Genomic DNA, 19,513 nt, shown 5'->3' on the forward strand with positions numbered 1-19,513 from the left:
CAGTTCAGTGACATAATGGGCAGCAGGGGTGAGGAGAAACTAGATATTGCACTCTGTGGTATGGAAGATCAGAAAAAGAACCCGTTTAGTTTAACTACGCTTCATTTTGGATGACAGCAATGGCCTGACTGACACTTAAAAACACCTTTTGTGGTTTGGGTTGTCTTCCACAGCAGGACAGTGGCTCCAGAATACATTTGGTGTCTGCGACTCGCTTTCTTAGCAGAAGTTGGTACGTGAAACTGTCACTCTGGTACTCACTCTGGGAGTTTTCATTGGTAGTGTCCCTGCTGCGACCTCTGCAAGCTTTCCCTCTTCTCCTTTTTGAGAAGTTGACATGTGTTTCTAAAGCTTTCACACCATTCCCTTCAAAGGCAAGGTTCTTGAAAGTTGCATAAATATCGTACTGCAGTCCATCGAGAATGAGACAGGAAGGAAAGATGTGTATTGTTAATTTAAGAAACATCATCTCAGAATCACAGGATCCGATTTGGGGAAAATCCCTAACACTCCCTAGATGGATTCTTGCTATTATGTCATGGGTAAACAAAAGATTTTTTCCTACCAGTGTCATAAACTGTAATCAGTTTTGCTATAAATCTGTGCTGCGTTTTTTTACGTTTACAATCTGTTAAATGGTTATAATATTGATAGCTGCTGTTACCTGGAAAAAGATTCAGCTAGTTTAAGGTTCAGCTTTGTTTGAAAGTTTCTGGACCAGACTCATAAGCAAAAATGGACTAGGATTTTTGCACTTAACTGACAATGTTGGCAGAAATGCGTTTGCAGAGCAATCTCATTTCACTCATTAAATAGTTTTATTGATTAAAACTTGCAATGCAAAGATGTAACTGAAATAGCAGCAGTTATATTATTTGCACTTACTGTTTAAATTCAGTTTATTATAATGATACCAAAAAAAAGAAGGAATTCCTGCCCAATATTTTAACTCATTTGTTTAGTTTTACTGGGTTTATTTAAGTGTCGCAGTGATGAAATCTTTCCAACGATTCATGACTTATATCTGTGTGATGCTTCATCTTATAATTATTATTATAATATTTCATAAAGTAAATGCACCAGCTATTGTATCAGTCAGAATAAGCTGCTGATTAATTGTTATTGATATCGCCCCACAATTTCCAAATCAGTGTATATTTTATGATGGTGTTGGATTTTTTTACTTATCAAAACTGCTTTTGTGTACTCTCATTATGGTTATTAAACACAAATCTCAGTTGGAATGCTGCGACTGTTAACTGGGGTGAAAGTGATGTGACAAATGCATTCAGCTCTCACTTTGTCTTCTCGTCTCTGAGCAACTGTCACGCTGTCAGTCTTTGTTTTCCTGGGTGTCCACTAGTGAGCTCACTTCTCCTTAGGCACTTCACCATAGGCACTATAATTCCTCCAGTCTGGTCCTGTCTTCACAGTAATTGCACTCCAGTTAATTGCACAGGTGCAGGCAATCTATTGTCATTAATCTCCTTATAAATAGCTGTCTTTCCCTGTTGTTTGTATGGAGTCTTTACCCTTCGTGTACCTTTGTTCTCGTCTCCCGAGACTTCCCCTTACCTTCTCGTTCCTCCGAGTTCCCGTTCCGTTTCATCCGGTTACCTCTTTTGTTTTGTTTGTCTACTTGGACTGTTTGTTTTGTATTACCTGTTTGTGCAATAAATTACCAGCAATTGGATCTTCCCCTCTCCTCGTGTATTCCTGATACACAATCATCACAGAAGGACTCCATCCACCAAGATCCAGCGGTATGTCTGCTACAATTTCCTCCCCAGCCAGCAAGCAGGAGAGAAATGGGTTTGAGGGCACTCGCCAAGTTGTTTTCCGTGGAACCAGGGGAGGACGCTCCGGAGCAAGCAGTCGAGAGGAGGTCCGGCAGCGATCTCCACTGTGGATTCCCATTGACCCGGGGTTCAGTTGGGAGCCACCATTTCCCCATTATGTCCAGAGAGGGGAGAGGAGACGCAAATCGGCTGAGTCAGCGCTGCTGTGCAAGATGGCCGCCAGTCCTGTGCTGCTGCACAAAATGGCCGCCAACCCAGCGCCAAAGCACAAAGTGGTCACCAGTCCAGCGCCACAGTGCAGGATGGCCGACAGCTCAGCACCAACGCACAAGATGGCTGCCAACCCAGCGCCAAGGGGCAAGATGGAAGCCAGCACAGTGCCAAAGCACAAAGTGGCCACCAGTCCAGTGCCACCGAGCAGGATGGCCGACAGCTCAGTGCCAACACACAAGATGGCCGCCAGTCCAGCGCCACAGCACAAGATGGCTGCCAACCCAGCGCCAAGGGGCAAGATGGAGGCCAGCACAGCACCAAAGAACAAGATGGCCGCCAATCCAGCGCCACAGCACGATATGGCTGCCAACCCGGCGCCAGGAGGCAAGATGGAAGCCAGCACAGTGCCAAAGCACAAAGTGGCCACCAGTCCAGTGCCACCGAGCAGGATGGCCGACAGCTCAGTGCCAACACACAAGATGGCCGCCAGTCCAGCGCCACAGCACAAGATGGCTGCCAACCCAGCGCCAAGGGGCAAGATGGAGGCCAGCACAGCACCAAAGAACAAGATGGCCGCCAATCCAGCGCCACAGCACGATATGGCTGCCAACCCGGCGCCAGGAGGCAAGATGGACGTTAACATAGCGCCACAGCACAAGGTGGCCACCAGTCCAGCGCAACAGTACAGGATGGCTGCCAGCTCAGCGCCTACGCCCAAGATGGCAGCAGTGACATTTTTGGATTATTTCTCCAGGCTGTCAAAAATCCTAGAGATTCCCAAGACTGTTCACGTCCCGTCTGCGGAGCCAGCACCACTGCACAAGATGGCCGCCAGCCCGGAGCCACTGCAGAGGAAGGCAGTTACAGTGGGCTTTCCTGAGTTGAGTCAGATTCCTGTTGACCCTCCAGAGTCAAGTCAGGTGTTCATGGACCCTCCAGAGTCAGGGTTAGTCACTGTCGACCTTCCTGAGTCAGGGTTAGTTACCGTTGACCCTCCAGAGTCTGGGCTAGTTCCTGTTGACCTTCCAGAGTTGAGTCAAATTCCAGTTGACCGTCCAGAGTCAAGTCAGGCTCCTGTTGACCATCCAGAGTCGAGTCAGGTTCCAGTTGATCCTCCTGAATCAAGTCGGATTCCTGTTGACCTTCCCGAGTCGAGTCAGATGCCCGTTGACTTTCCAGAGTTGAGTCAGTTTCCGGTTGACCCTCCAGAGTCGAGTCAGGTGTTCATGGACCCTCCAGAGTCAGGGTTAGTCACTGTCGACCTTCCTGAGTCAGGGTTAGTTACCGTTGACCCTCCAGAGTCAGGGCTAGTTCCTGTTGACCTTCCAGAGGTTAGTCAGGTTCCGGTCGACCCTTCAGAGTCGAGTCAGGTGCTCGTGGACCCTCCAGAGTCAGGGTTTGTCACCATTGACCTTCCTGAGTCAGGGTTAGTCACCTTTGACCTTCCAGAGTCAGGATTAGCTACCATGGACTTTCCAGAGACAAGGCTAGTTACTGCTGACCTTTCACAGTCAAGTCAAGTCACTGGTGATCTTCGAGGACAGAGTCAGGTCACTGGTGATTTTCGAGGACAGAGTCAGGTCACTGGTGATTTTCGAGGACAGAGTCAAGTCACCGGTGATTTTCAAGGACTGAGTCAAGTCACCGGTGATCTTCGAGGACCGAGTCAAGTCACCGGGTATCTTCAAAGACTGAGTCAAGTCACCGGGGATCTTCATGACCAAATGCAAGTCACCAACTATCTTTGTCCTCCCGTTGGTTTGGCCAAAAGGACGTGGTGGTCTTCTGCTCCGCCCTGGGGGACTCCGGCATCGACCAATAGGATGTGGTGGTCTTCCGCTCCGCCCTGGGGGACTCCGGCATCGACCACCAGGATGTGGTGGTTTTCTGCTCCGCCCTGGGGGGGCTTCTTCCTTGACCACATGGGTGTGGTGGTCCTCTGTTCCGCCCGGGTGGGCATCACGTGATGTCCTTTATGGACCCATGTTTTTGTGTTTTTGTTTTTCTGTCTGTTTCCTTCTTTGGACCTGGCCCTCCGTCCCTCCCCCTGATCCTCCGCCGGTCCACCACCCTCCTGGACTCCTTGTTTTGTGTTACACTTCTCCTGTCTCTATCTTTCCATCTTACCTGGTTGTTCTGTCTTTGTCTCCCCATTCTACCTGGTTCTCCTGTCTCTGTTGTCCCATTCTACCTGGTTCTCCTGTCTCTGTATACTATGTTTTCTGACCCTCAGTCCCTCCCCCTAGTCCGCCGCCGCTCCACCTCCCTCCTACTTCTTTATCTGTTGGGTTTTCCTGGGTTTCAGGTGGAGCATCTGGAAGCTGCTCCGTAGGGGAGGGGGTAATGTCACGCTGTCAGTCTTTGTTTTCCTGGGTGTCCACTAGTGAGCTCACTTCTCCTTAGGCACTTCACCATAGGCACTATAATTCCTCCAGTCTGGTCCTGTCTTCACAGTAATTGCACTCCAGTTAATTGCACAGGTGCAGGCAATCTATTGTCATTAATCTCCTTATAAATAGCTGTCTTTCCCTGTTGTTTGTATGGAGTCTTTACCCTTCGTGTACCTTTGTTCTCGTCTCCCGAGACTTCCCCTTACCTTCTCGTTCCTCCAAGTTCCCGTTCCGTTTCATCCGGTTACCTCTTTTGTTTTGTTTGTCTACTTGGACTGTTTGTTTTGTATTACCTGTTTGTGCAATAAATTACCAGCAATTGGATCTTCCCCTCTCCTCGTGTATTCCTGATACACAATCATCACAGCAACTTACTGCAACCTGACATTGACCATGCATTTAATTGGTGGCAAACCAATTATAAGTAGTTAAGATGTTTTGCTCACATATTATCAGCAACGAATACCTGGGCTGATACTGATCTTTTTTTTTATTATTATTATCTCTGTTTTTGTTTGTTCAGGGTAATGTGTCTTTTTGTTTAACTTTGATAACAGTTAGAAATGTTTCTTGAGCACTAAATCAGCATATCGGGATGAATTCTCGAGGATCATGTGACACTGAAATCTGGAGCAATGGCTGCTGAAACTCAAGCTTTGCAAACACAGGAATATTTTGCATTTTAAAATATATAAAAAGTGGCAAATTTTGCAAGCAAGTAATCATTCAACAGACATGACATTAAAATATATATTATCACTGACACTGAGGGGAAAAGAAGGGATAAGTACTTGCCAGCAGCCAGTGGAGTCTCTCCCAGTCTTGAACCCATGCCCTACCCAACCTTCCGGATTCTTTTCCATGCCCTAAACTTGAGGAGTTTTCACAAGTACATGCATCTTTTTGTTTGAGGGCATTAAAATGTCAGTGTGAATGTATGTTTTGGCTTTGTGACAAAAACCAGGCCACAAGAGCTCAGACGATTAATGGCTGTACAGCAATATAAAGAAACGAGAAGAGAAGTGAACCGTATTTTGCCACAGCAGAGCCTGACAGATTCAGACCTCTAACTTAGTCAAAAAATACCACTGTTTACTAGTACATGCTGTATCGGTAAGAATGAGGGATGCTGTTATTGATATAACTGTGTGTGTGTGTGTGTGTGTGTGTGAAGGCAGCTGGTTATTGATTTTCTGTTTGGATATTTACCCTCATCTATCAGAAAGCTTTGCATGGTTAAAGCTGTAATGGAAAGGGAGGACAGGCAGAGACAGAGAAGCAAAGTAAACAATCTGTCAGTAGGAATCTGGGTGAAAGTGGGAGCGTTTCCGAATGTGTCAAAGGCCGTCGCATTCATTCAGACAGGTCCAGGATGTCAGATGTTTATAGGGACTGTACAAGTTGGCCTGTAAGAACAAAGTATGATGCCTAACACCCAGCTGCATGTGCTGTTGCATCTCACAGTTTTTCTCTACCTCCCCCTTTGTTTACACACACATCATCTAACGTGTCTCTTGTCTACTAAAGGCATGTCCAGACATGCCCGTGCAGGGCGGGAGTAACATCATAAAGAATGTCCAGTGAAAACTCTCACTCACACATGTAAACAAACAAAGAGCTACACACAAACACTGACTCCTGCTGTTTTCTTAAAAATGTTATTTAGACTAACCCTAAAATGTTATCATATGGATTAAGACATTATTTAGTGACATTATGAGTTTTATTTGGAAGGGTTTGCTACTTCCAAAGAAACTTTTATTTTCTATTATAAAAGGCATTTATCTTTGACTTTTGTTGTTTTTATACTGATATTAACTACTACATCTCCTAACTTTAGTTGCATAACAAGTATGCAAATGAGTCATCTAATAGTGTCGTGACAAGAACATTCACTTATACCTGCATCGGCAGACAGGGTGATTATTTTCCTTTGAGATTGAGCTGACGCAGCATGAATGGATTACTACACTAAAGGGCATGTGGTCTGCTAGCATTTGCATTAGTGTTGTGATAAATAAATCACTCACTGATGTTTCTTTGTCTCTTTTCCCCTTTCATTCTAGGTTATCCATGACCTCAGATTTACAGCATTACAGTTTCAGGATGCCAAATATAGGGTTCCAGAACCTTCCCCTGAATATCTACATCGTGGTCTTCGGGACGGCCATTTTCGTCTTCATCCTCAGCCTACTCTTCTGCTGTTACCTGATTCGGTAAGACCACCTGACTTTTCTCTGTGTGTGGCAGCAGAATGTGTGAACAAGCTTTAAAATGCCATACATTTGCTTATTTATTCTCTTCAGTAAATTATACAGATTGAAAGTCTTGATTTAATCCCTAAACATACAGGCTACAAAATGGAACTGTTGTAATTAAACAGCTAACACACATTGTAAGTGTAATTTGCCTCATGATTTGTTTGGAAGCTGAAAAGGAAACTCACTCAGTATGAACAAGTGGGTGTAGTTGGAGTGTGTGGTGTAGAGTGTTGCTGACAGGACCAATGTGCATCATTAAAGTCACAATTACACCACAAATATAAAAGTAACATAATTATCTATGGACCTCATGTGCTGACACCTAACTGCCTTAGATTATATCACAAATGTGTAGACTGGTGTTCATCTAGACAACTGCATAATGCACCATGCTCAAAGGTCAAAAGAAAATGGAAGGGAGTTTAAAAGACTTCTGTGAGAGGATAGAGGAGAGCTGACAGATGGTGATGGAACGGAGAAGTTCTCTTTCATCTTCATACCGAGTTCATACCATGTGAGGCAGCTTTTATCATGCTTACTTTGAAGACTGAACCAACTCTGAATTTCAGAGCCATACCTTACTTGTTAGTGGCTGTCCAACACAGAAGTAGACATAAATCAGCAAGTTTTATTGATTTATACTTTTGCTAAGTACAGAGAAGCTAATCGTACACATTAACATGGTTTGTTGTTGTTTGGTTCAAATAGAGCAGTTCAGTTTCAGAATGGGTTCCCTCTGAAATTTTGGATTTATGAGTAAATTAAGGTTGGTTGTTAAAATTTCATTAAATAGACTTCTCTGTCAATTACACAGTCATACCATAATGTCATTTGCATTTATTTGTTTATACGTTTAAAATACACATTTAAACCAACTGGTCTATAAACCATGTCTTGATGGCATGCCTGAACAGCTTTATTGCAAAGCAGCATTTTCGTATGCATGGTGTGTTCAGCTCATAAATATAGTCCTAAACTTTTAAAATTAAAATAAGTGATGATCAAGACAACAAGGCAATTGTATGGCATTTTGAATCACGATTACTTGTCCCTGAAATGGAATTGTTGCTTTAGATAGTTTTTGTACATGCTCTATGCACTAACAAAGCTTTTCATGAAGAGTGAGAAGGTCAAACAGCACAGTTTGGAGAAGCTAAGAAAACTACTGACTTGATAATCTGAATTGACAACAAAAATCTCTTAGCTACCTGCTTGGATTTGGCTTGTAGTTTCAGCGTGGTTGGATATAAAGCTTCTTATTTTTGCAATAACTCCCAAACAAACATTTTTCTTCCTACTTTTCAAGTGAGAATGAACCTGGCAGTGAAAAAACAAAAACAACAACAACAAAAAAAAAACTGAATACTGATCTTTTACAGCAAGCACATAGAAATGGGAATATTTGGCCCTTCATGAAGCTTAAGAAACTCCTTTTCCTTCAGCTACTGAGTTAATGAGTTGTCATCTAGTCAGATTTGTCTTGAGCACTGTTGCCATGTGGTCATTCCTGGAGCAGAGATATTGAAGCTTTAATGTGCAATTGTGTAGCATCTCTTACATAAAACAGTGAAAACCAGCGGCTCTTACCCAAATTCACCCTAACCAGTGGGGAAGATGGTAAGTTCTTTCCCATTTATTGTATACTAGTTCTGTTTTAATTGACTTTGCTTCCCCCTTACTGCATTTACAAATGTTTTCCTGTTTTGGTAATCTTTTATAATCTTAAATTAGTCATATCAGTAAAAAACACAACAACACTTGATTCTTAAATGAAAAACTGTCAGATTACCAAGTCATTTATAAAAAGAGTTTGTATTTAGCCCAGATTCCAGGCTTTTAAAGATGCAGGCTCCCTTGCATGTAATTAGGTCACAAATATTCATGACTTCCTCATTAAAATAACCAGAAAACATTTGTCATGCCCCCATGCACAAACAATATGTGGCCCCAGAAAACGTATTTGGACACTTCAAGCGCACTTAAAAATGCATTACCGTCATTGCATTAATTAACAAAATGTGAAAATAGCTGGTATTTATTTTAGTTAACTACACAAGCATGCTTTTCACGTACAACATTTCACGGAATATGTTAGTGGGGCCACTGTGCATCTGAAAAGCAGCTCTGAAATATTTATACTGTACATTACACCAGCAGGTGATAATGGAAATGGCAACAATCGCAAATTCAGCAAGTACCAAAATAGTAGGCTCCCATTCTACCCAGCTGCATTTTCCACTACATTTTTAGCATGCAATTTTTCACCTCCACAAATACATTCAGCATCGCTGAAACAAAAGGGCACAGCACAGAGTGCTTATTCACAGCTTGTTTCATCATTTAACAACTGCTTTTGACAGGGTGGAGACATCCCTAATGAGAAGACCAGCATATGCTGTGTTTTGAATGCTGGTACCAGCATGGGATTTCTGTGTGCTAGTGTACTCACCTGGACTAGTTGAAGGTACAGGTCGTAGGACCTGCCACTAGAGGGCCCACTACCTAAACAATAACAATCGCGTAGTTTGATGATGCTAAGAAGGAGCGTGGAATAATGGGATTTGTTTTCTTCTACCCAACCACTGACGGCAATCATTCAGGCGATATGAAAATGATTACCACTTGTTCAACAAATATATGTACATGTACAATAATTGGGCATACATAGGAAACGCGAGTTCAACGTTTTGCGTGAGTACATTACATACAAAGTCAATGCAAAGACGCGATCAGACTATGGATCAGACGCGTCCCCGCGCGGGTCTAGAGACGCGATGCCCCGCGTTTGGCGTATATGCCCCATAATACTAATCTTGTTTATTGTTATAATAGTATACGTTTTCTGTAAAGGTACCAATCAAAACAACTCACCTGTCGAGTAAAACACAAGCGAGATTGGCATCTCTTTCTAGCTGAAGTTTGTCGGCGATCTATTCATTCTAGAAAATGCAACACCGATATTGATCCTCGCTCTTTCTGTCCTCTTGTCCCAAATTCTTCTTGGGTCGTTTGGTTGGCCCGTACGCTTACGTTTGCGGGAGTTGTCCTTGTCGACAGAACCAGCGGCAGATGGTAAACAGTAATTATGTTCCATAAATAAGTAACACAATCCACCATAAAATGTGCAAGAAGAATAAATAAGGAACCGCTTGAAGCAAGCTAGTGGTTTGCTGGATGCTAGACACTACTTCCGCATTTGTCCATGACACTGTTGTCATGTGGTTTCTACATCAGTAAAGGCGGTAACAAAGGGTAACTAACGTCATTGACAGGCGACTGCACTGCCCCGTGTCACTGTTTAGAATGGGAATTTTCTCATGATTTACAAGTAGTTGAAAACATTAGAGATATTGTTAGTAATCAGCTGGACAAAATATATAACACTAGCCTAGTGGTTTTTGCAAATATCTTACAAATTGTACCTTTAACGCAAAAATACAAATTCTGTCAATTATTCACCCTCATGTCATTCCAAACCTGTATGACATTCTTCCGTAGAACACAAAAAAGTGTATTTATGAAGAATATCCTAACAATGAAAATGAATGAATTTCAGCCTTTTTATAACAAACTTACTGTAAACTTCTGTTCCACAGAAGAAAGAGAGTAATGTGGGTTTTAAAACACGAGGGTGAGAAAAAATGACAGAATTTTCAATTTTGGTAAAACTAATCCTCCTAAAACTTAACTAACTAGTTATGAATATACTGGTCCACCAGCTAGACAAGCTTGAAATAGGTCTTTTCAGCAGGGATTTCAACGTAAAAGATGCTTTCCTTTTAAATTCGAGATGAAATGATTGAGGCCTGAGCTGGGCTCTTGACCTGTTTAGTTAAACTGCTATTTTATCCGGAAAATCACAGACTGAACAAAGGACAATCAAATTGTAGTCGTGCGACTCTGTGGACATTCATAACGTGAAAGACGAGAGAGTCGTGAGCTCAAGTGGACCTGTGAAGAACGTTGTGATTCAGAGCAAACACAGAGCAGCACGTAGCAGCCATGCACCAGCTTTGACACACAATTGCGAAATGCCCCCATGAATAGCGAACACACTTGGAGAAGAAAACAGGCGGGTGCAGAAGTGTTTGTCTGGCGCAGTCGTCCTCATGGGAAGAGAAAGAAATTCACACACACGTTTGAGATTGAGCACTCACTGTGACATGTTAATAGCTGTGCCGGTTATTTAACAATGCAGAGAAACGGTCATAAGGTTATTTGTGATGAACTATAACACTGCCCTAATAGTGTGTGAGCAATCATGACTGCCTGTAGTTTGTCAAACTACAGTTTCTCTTGACCTAGCTGACCTCAGAAACTAGACCAAAACACATTGTAAGATTTTGGCCATGATTATGAATATCTTGTTATTTTGCATTCCCTTTACATTATGATTGTAGTTTTGCTATGAAGAATGAATGGTCCGTGATTACTTTCCCCCAGCCTTACACAAACTTCAGTTGCTATTTACACAAAACACATTTTTGCATTTTCCATAGTTTTCCTTTGTAAATATGCGGTAGGCAGACGTGTTTGACCATTGCACCCGCAGTGTCTTGCACGTGACATGGCTTTTAAAAAATGCGTCGCTTAAAAGGGATAGTTCGTTCAAAAATGAGAGTTCTGTCATTAATTCAGACCTGCCAACATGTACGCATTTTTCGTACTCTGCACGCATTTTGACCCATAAGTACGCTTGTACGATTCGCTGCTCTCTAGGTAACGTAGACTAACCATGTTCCATACAAAACAATGTTCCGTACAGGTGATGTTTTAGCGCCGATTGCAGAATAAATAATTACAGTTCGTACATAAACTATATATCTGTGTAATCCTTATGTTTCTCTCTTTCACCTCTGATCTAAACAGAGACCATCCGCTGTTTGTTTCAGTAAGATTTGAGTAAGTTTGCTCGTTGCGCCCACCGCGCTTGAAAATGGACGTTGGGGAAGATTTACTTCAAAACTTCAGCTTGGGAGGGAAGACAACTAGAGTAGCGGAATGTACATTTCTATTCCACTTATGTTTTCCACAGTACTACAGCCTTTATTAAATGAACATTATGAGTATTGTGTTAAATATATTACGTTTTGTTGAATAAATGCTTTGAAATGGGAATGTTTAAGCATCGATTGCGGGCGATGACCACTTAGCGCAACCCTCACTCAGCAGAGATCTCTTACTTTATGAAGTTTTCACATTGGTTAACCTTTTTTTTTATTATTAATCAGTGCAAATTATTTGCCTTTCCCGTCTTCTGCATCTTCAGAAAGATATGGAAATGATGTTCACTAACCTTTCACATGGTTCATGCTTAACTCACATGTCATAATTAATATCATGACACAATCATGCCTAACTCGCATGCACCCTTTATTAAAGCAGCAATTAACTTGTATGTTAATCAAATAAAAAGGTACTAATCTTTGATATACATTGAAATTATGTTTTCTTGCAGTTAAAATAAATAAACAGTTCACTTTTGATCAGTTAAATGTCCATTTTCGCCGATAAAATCAAGTTATGAGCGCTGTACGGAACACCATTATAAGCCTGTACAGAACACCGTTAACCCCTATCATCTTCCATACACTGGAGGAGGTGGTACTTTTCCCCAGTTTTCTCAAAAACTATTGTTCCTAAAGACATCAATCAAAGTGTAGACTGTATAATAGGTATTCCCCCGGAGAATGAGCACACAAGCAAGCTTGTCTGTCTTTCAACACCGGAGGAGTGGTCACTGGCATGCGGTGAATAGCGAAAAGTGTATGGAACATGGTTAGTCTACGTTACGCATTTTGTTGCTTCTCGCATTTCGCCAGGGGGGCAGGGTTTCATATTTTTTTGAAGCACCCCTGGGTGCCGCCATTGGCTAGCGGACCTTCACCTGCTGTTAGCATTCCATTGACTCCCATTCATTTTGGCGTCACTTTGAAAGCGAATAACTTTACATCTGAGGTGTTTAAAGACTCCATTTGTCCATTAATTATTTCTAAAGAAACACAAGAATGTATAAAAGGCCCCATTACATTGTATATTACGTTATGTTCCCGTAGAAGCAGTTTTTGTAAAAAAATAGGCTAACGATTGCGTCATAACCAGCGACTCTCTGTCGCACAGTAGAGAAATTACCGTATGGACAGGAGGAAATGCTCGCAGGAAATCTTTTACTGTCTATGAGGCTACCGGGGGTACATGGAGGTATAAAGTCAAGGGAGATAATTAATCAGAATACTTACCAAAATTTGCTCCTGTTCACACTCGCCTTCTCTGGAAGATTCGGTGGGTGATTCAGATTTCTATTGACACAGCGATTAGAAGACTTACATGTTGCTCACGTGACATCTACGTCATTAAGCTCAGTTTGAGTCAGTGCAGTACGCCCGACCCCCAGGAAGCGCTTGCTTCTAATTGACTTCATTTTTCTCCGTTGAATCCAATGGGGTCGCTGTGTCCATTTCTTTTACTGTCTATGGACGCAAGTAACTTTGCAACAGAGCGTTAATTTGAAGTAGAGACTTTTCTCCCCCACCTTCACCTGAAGTGGAGGATGTCGAGGTGTCTGTTCATATCAATTCGAGCCGCTGGCTTAAACTGCGGTCTTAACTCTCGCATCATGTCGCTTTTCAGCGCGAGCTGTGTGGAGAAGCCCATTTCCACCTCCATTGCGTTGGAGAAGCAATCCCACATAAAATGCAGTTTGCACACTCGCGGTCTTCCAGGTCAAGTGCATGCAACCACTGGCGCCTAATTTTAAAGTCTGCTGGAAAACTATGCAGTCCAGCAGTGCTGTCGTAACCAGTACCATCCTGACCACTGTACTAAATACAGATAAATCTATGCCAACTTGAAGCTATCCTAACTGATGCAATACTATGCTACTAATAATGCTTCTAACAATAATAACGTTACACTAACAACTATGCTAATTAACTACATAGGCTACACGAAATAATCTAAATAACTATATAAGTGCTATGCTGAATAGATGCTATAATAGTCTATCCTGGTCATTTTCAATACTCGCAATTCCAACTGCGGACTCACTACAGTGAGTTTGAAGGAACAAGATGGTTTTATACTGCCAAGGGTGTGGTAGTTTGTACCAGAGGGGCGTGGTGAGCTGGAAACTGCTTACGTCACCTGCCACCGCTTATGTCACTTGCCACCGCAACATCCAATAGGAAAAATCAACTGCTGTAGCCACCATTTAACCTGAAGAGGGCAGCACTCAGACGTTTTTACACCACATATTGTAGAATTAAAACACTTTATACTCCAATGTCAAAAAAGTTACTCGAATCAATGAACAGCACTAATAAAGCCCCATTCTTACAGATCATTAACTAAAAAAAGTTGGTTTAGGAATTAGTTACTCTTTAAAACCGAAAAAGAAATATAATACTATGATTTAAATTTACAGATACCTGAAGCTGTTGTATCTTGGCGATCAAGTGTTGGCTGAGGTGGTTTTACTTCATTTTTTGAAGAAGAATTTTGAAATATCCATTTTCATTTTCAAATAAATTGATCTAGTAAAATACTACACACCAACAAACCGCCTGCCTCCAAAAGATCTCATTTCATTGGCTGGATCGTACAGACGCTCATCGATGGTTAGCCAGTTTACATGTCAGTCAGAAGCACTAGACTCAGTGGGCGGTTTTCGTCGGGTGTGAATGACAACGCGTAAATTGACAGACACTGTAGACGTGAGAGTCAAGAGATATTTATTTATTTAATTAAATTCTAATATAAATTACTTTATTGGGCATGAAAATTCATTGATGGCATGGTGGTAATAAAAACATTCGGGGCTTTACTGAAAACATTCGGGGCTCCAGCCCCCTTAGCCCATCCCTAACGCCGCCCCTGGATTTCACATAACGTGTAAACATTTTACTAGTTAGACTTTTTCCAAACTATAATTCCTGACTAAATGTATAATCAAGTGAAACATTATGAAGTTTCAATAACAATATGCAATATTATACCATTCAAAAGATTGATGTAAATAATATAAATGTAACAAATAAATGTAACTGTAACAAATGTAACAAACAATGCTGTTCTTTCAATTTATCCCTCCGAAAAAACCTGAAAAAAAAATATATATTCTCCGCTCTTTTCAACATTAATAATAATTTATTAATATGAGCACAGAGATGTTTAGTTCTCTGGTGCCAAGAAAAGTCATGATTGCCTCCAAAGGCATCATTTGTTACAAAGAGACTTTCACTGATGCACTACTTAAAAAAGCCAAATCTGCAACCTTTAACAAGTTAAACAATGCAAAAGTTTAAACACTATGCATGGAAAATAAAAAAAAAATTGTTTTTTGTTTTTAGCAAACTGATTTTGATATTGATAACTGTTGGTTTTGCACAGTTATTTAATGTTTTGATTTATTTATTTAGAAAGAATGTCCTCAGTTTAATTTTATTTCTGACAAGATTTTCAGGTGTAAGAAGTTTCCATGGGCTATGCCTCCTGTACAAAATGTTCGGAGTGATTGCAGTAATTGTATAACATTTATGATCTACTTGTATATGTGTTTTATATGTTTATTAGTTATGTTTATTAGTTGTAGTACTCATAAAATTTCTTCAAGGTTGGCAGGTATGTTAATTACTCACCCTCATGTTGTTCCAAACCCATAAGACCTTTGTTCATCTTCGGAACACAAATTAAGATATTTTGGATGAAATCCGAGAGCTTTCTGACCATGCATAGGCAGCAATGTAACTGAAATGTTCCCATACCTGGAAATATAGTAAGGACATCGGTAATATAGTTCATGACATCAGTGGTTCAACTGTAATTTTACGAAGTTACAAGAATATGTGCTGTCCCTCATTTACATGCAGAGGAGTGCATAAGCATGCATTGTGGTACTCTCATTAAAGTTGGATGACGGATTTGGAGGAGAAGAATTGTTAAATAAAGTCATTATTTTTGTTTTCTTTGTGTTCATCAAGTTCAAGTTCAAGTTTGTTTATTTCTAGAGCACATTTACTTCCGGTTTTTAGCCGACCAAAGTGCTGTACAGTAATCACGACAAAATACATACCAGCCAGCTACGTCACTATCAGCAATCAAATATAGTGCATTAAAAGTTAGTTCAAGTAAATACATATTAAAAGTAATCACGATAAAATACGTAATGTACCAACAACGTCACTATCAGCAATCAATTAAAGTGCATAAAAAGATAAGTTCAAGTAAAATACACATTGAAAGCCACTCCAAACAAATATGTTTTTAGAGCTGTTTTAAACTCTGATAAAGTGGAAGCCATTTTAAGATGAATAGGAAGATTATTCCATAAAGTGGGGCCCACCACTTCAAAAGCTCTATTTCCCCTCTTTTTCAAGCGGGTTCTAGGAATACGAAGGAGGGATTTGTTTCCTGATCTCAGTTCTCGCTTTGAAGTATATGGGTGGAGTAAATCCGGTAAATACGATGGTGCAAGATTATTTAAGGATTTATAGACTAATAATAAAATTTTATAGTCGATTCTATATTGGACAGGTAACCAGTGAAAGGATCTCAAAAGAGGTGTCACATGATCAAATTTTTTGCCACCTTTCAAAAAGCGTGCTGCTGCATTCTGAACAACTTGTAATCTCGAGATTTGATTCTTGGAAATCCCATAATAAAGAGAGTTGCAATAATCTAGCCTGGATGTTATAAAGGCATGAATAGCAACTTCAAGAGAATCATTGGATAGGAAAGATTTAATTTTGGAAAAAGTTAACTTTTTTTGCCACTACCGAGGCAATTTGCCTATCAAATTGTAAGTTGTTATCAATTACCACACCTAAATTCAGAACCTTTTCTGAGATAGTGAAATTTAAAAGATCAAGGTTAGGTAAATATTTCCTTCTTTGCTCGGTAGGGCAGAAAACAATAGCTTCCGATTTATCTGAGTTCAAAAAAAGAAAACTTTTTGAGAGCCATGCCTTTACATCATTCAAACACGCTGATAAGTTACTAACAGCATTCTCATTACAAGCTGGTCAAAGGCAGATAAATTTGCATGTCATCAGCGTAACAATGGAAGGCTACATTATGTTTCCTGAAAATGGATCCCAAGGGAAGTAAATATAAAGAAAACAGAGTGGGTGCAAGAACAGATCCTTGTGATACGCCACAGGATAGCTTGCGTAATGATGAAGTAAAATTTCCAATTTTAACAGAAAAAGTTCTGTTTGTTAGGAAATATTTATACCAGTTTAGCACTACCCCGCCTAAACCCACATAGGACTCCAGTCGGGAGATGAGAATTCCGTGATCAACAGTATCAAAAGCTGAAGACAAGTCCAGCATAATTAAAATGACAGAAGCTCCCGAATCAGTAATCATTAAGATGTCATTTAAGACTCTAATAAGGGCCGTTTCAGTACTATGTAATGATTTGAAGCCTGATTGAAAGATCTCATATATATGATTTGTGGATAGGAAAGACTGAAGTCGCAGAGAGACAATTTTTTCCAACACCTTAGAAATAAACAGAAGGACAGACACAGGGCGAAAATTTGCTAAGATAGATGTATCAAGTGTGGGTTTCTTTAGCACTGGAGTCACAGTGGCCCTTTTTAAACTATCAGGGATAATCCCTGACTGCAAGCATTTATTAAGTAAAGTTACAAGGCCAGGTCCTACAATATCAATTTATAACTTCAGATAGCGGGGGTGCATAGTGTCAAGGGGACTAGAAGAGGTTTTTAGTTTTAAAACTATTTCTTTTAATGAGTCTAAGGAAATAGAATTAAAAGTAGTCCAAGAAGCCAATGGAGTCATTGAAGTCAATTTATCGTCACTGGTGTCTTGTATTTGAACTCTTAGATTTATAATTTTTGTCTCGAAGTAATTTAGAAAATTTTCACATAATGCTTTAGTAGGATTACGGAAAGTCTGTACAGGGGGATGTAATACTGAATTGATAATCGAAAAAAGAACTCTAGGACTTTGATGATGCTCCTCGATCAGATTAGAAAAATAAAGAGACTTGGCCTTCTTAACTGCACTCTGATATGTCCATAAACATTCTTTAAGTATGGTAAAGGATATTTGAAGTTTGTCTTTCTTCCATTTTCTTTCTGCTTTCCTACATAATTGTCTCAGGGAGCGGATATCTTGATCTAACCAAGGCTAAGCTTTACGTTGCGGCTTTAGCAACCTATAGGGTGCAACAGCATTTAAAATCTCCAACCATACAGTGTTTAGGGATTCAAGATGTTGCTCAACATCTAGATCTAATAATAAGGATTCATAGGACACTGAGGAAGTGATTTCATTATAACGTTCAGTGAAAGCCTCGCAAAATCGCGGTGAATACACTCTAACCTGTTTTAAGTCAGAGACAGTCATGTAAGGCATAGCTGGAAGAGCCATTTTAAATATGATAGGAAAATGATCAGAGATGGGTAGTTCAATCACTTCCGTATCAGTTATTGAGAGTCCAAAAGACAATATTAAGTCCAACATATGACCACGGTTGTGTGTGGGTTCTTTAACCCACTGCATCAGATTAAAAGAATCAATGATATTCAAAAACTCCGATGCTAAGTGATCCGAAGCACAGCATAGATGTACATTAAAATCACCTAACAATAAAATCCGATCGTAAGTAATAATTAAATCCCCAACAAGCTCAGTGAATTCTTCCATAAAGTCCTTCGTCAAATGCGGAGGCCGATATATTAAGGCTAAAACAATAGGTTGAGTCCAGTTAAGTATTAATAGTTGAACTTCAAAGCTTGTAGGGTTAATGGAGGGTAGCATTTGGCAACATGCTCCAAAACTTTCTTTAGCAATAACTTCTAGCCCTCCACCCCTACCAACCGGACAGGGAGAGTTATAAAAGCAATAGTCATTTGGAATAAGTTCAGAGTACGGGCTCAAATCTCCTACCTTCATCCAGGTTTCGGTGATAAACATTAAATCAAGGTTGTTAGATGTTATAAAATCATGTAAAATAAATGTCTTATTGACCACGGAGTGAGCATTGATCAGTGCCATTTTAGGAGAAAGCAAGATGCTGTCCGGAGATGAAGCTTTCCTCAGAGGGCGAAGATTTGAAGAATTTACTCCCATCGGACGAAGTCGAGTAATAATCCGAGTGTCAGAATCCTGTTGTAGTCGAACCAGGAAGTTGGGAGAAGCAAGGGAGTTAGACTGAATATATGTGAGCCAGCGAGATGTCGGGACCGGCGTATACTAAACCGAGAAGCTGATCAGATCCTCGGTCCATGGCCGAGACATGGAGATCTTACGGAGACCACCTCGCAGATAGATCTTTAGACTGACCAGTTTTCCGCTGCGTTTCCCACGTCTTCTCCGACGTTTCCTCGGGATAACATCCAATGGCCAAGGACGAAGAAACTCAGGAATGCCCTCGAGAGTGCTCCTGTAGGTATTATCTGCGAAATTCCCCAATTCCGCATTAAAACCATCCATGCAATAACTGCGAATGTCCAGGAGTGTCTGACGATCATAAATAATAGGCTCCGTATGATAAAAGGGTATAAGAGCACATAAAAACAGCCAAAGATAAAACAAAGTAGGGAATGATAGACGGCATGCCACTCGCACAGGCGCCATCTTAAGTATTCTTGTAGCTTTGTAAAATTAAGGTTGAATCACTGATGCCTTATGTAAAATTTTAACATTGTCCTTATACGTTTTTTGGGTCAGGGAACATTTTAGTTGCATTGCTGTATATGCAGGGTCAGAAAGCTCTTGGATTTCATCAAAAATATCTTAATTTGTTTTCTGAAGATGAATTAAGGTCTTATGGGTTTGACACGAAGTAATGACAGAATTTTGGGGTGAACTATACCTTTAA

General features: G+C 40.7%; 1 protein-coding gene across 3 annotated transcripts in view; it reads left to right on the forward strand.

Annotated features, from left to right (window-relative positions):
• The window catches only part of rnf24 (ring finger protein 24), a 49,235-nt gene that overhangs the window by 21,326 nt on the left and 8,396 nt on the right, over positions 1-19,513 (forward strand). For all 3 annotated transcript variants that reach the window (XM_059554474.1, XM_059554475.1, XM_059554476.1), the window contains one exon: positions 6,469-6,618. In XM_059554474.1, coding sequence (XP_059410457.1) covers positions 6,469-6,618 — 150 coding nt within the window. The remainder of the gene's footprint in view (positions 1-6,468; positions 6,619-19,513) is intronic.

This window comes from Carassius carassius, chromosome 7 (genome assembly GCF_963082965.1).
Source record: "Carassius carassius chromosome 7, fCarCar2.1, whole genome shotgun sequence".
NCBI classification, from domain to species: Eukaryota; Metazoa; Chordata; class Actinopteri; order Cypriniformes; family Cyprinidae; genus Carassius; species Carassius carassius.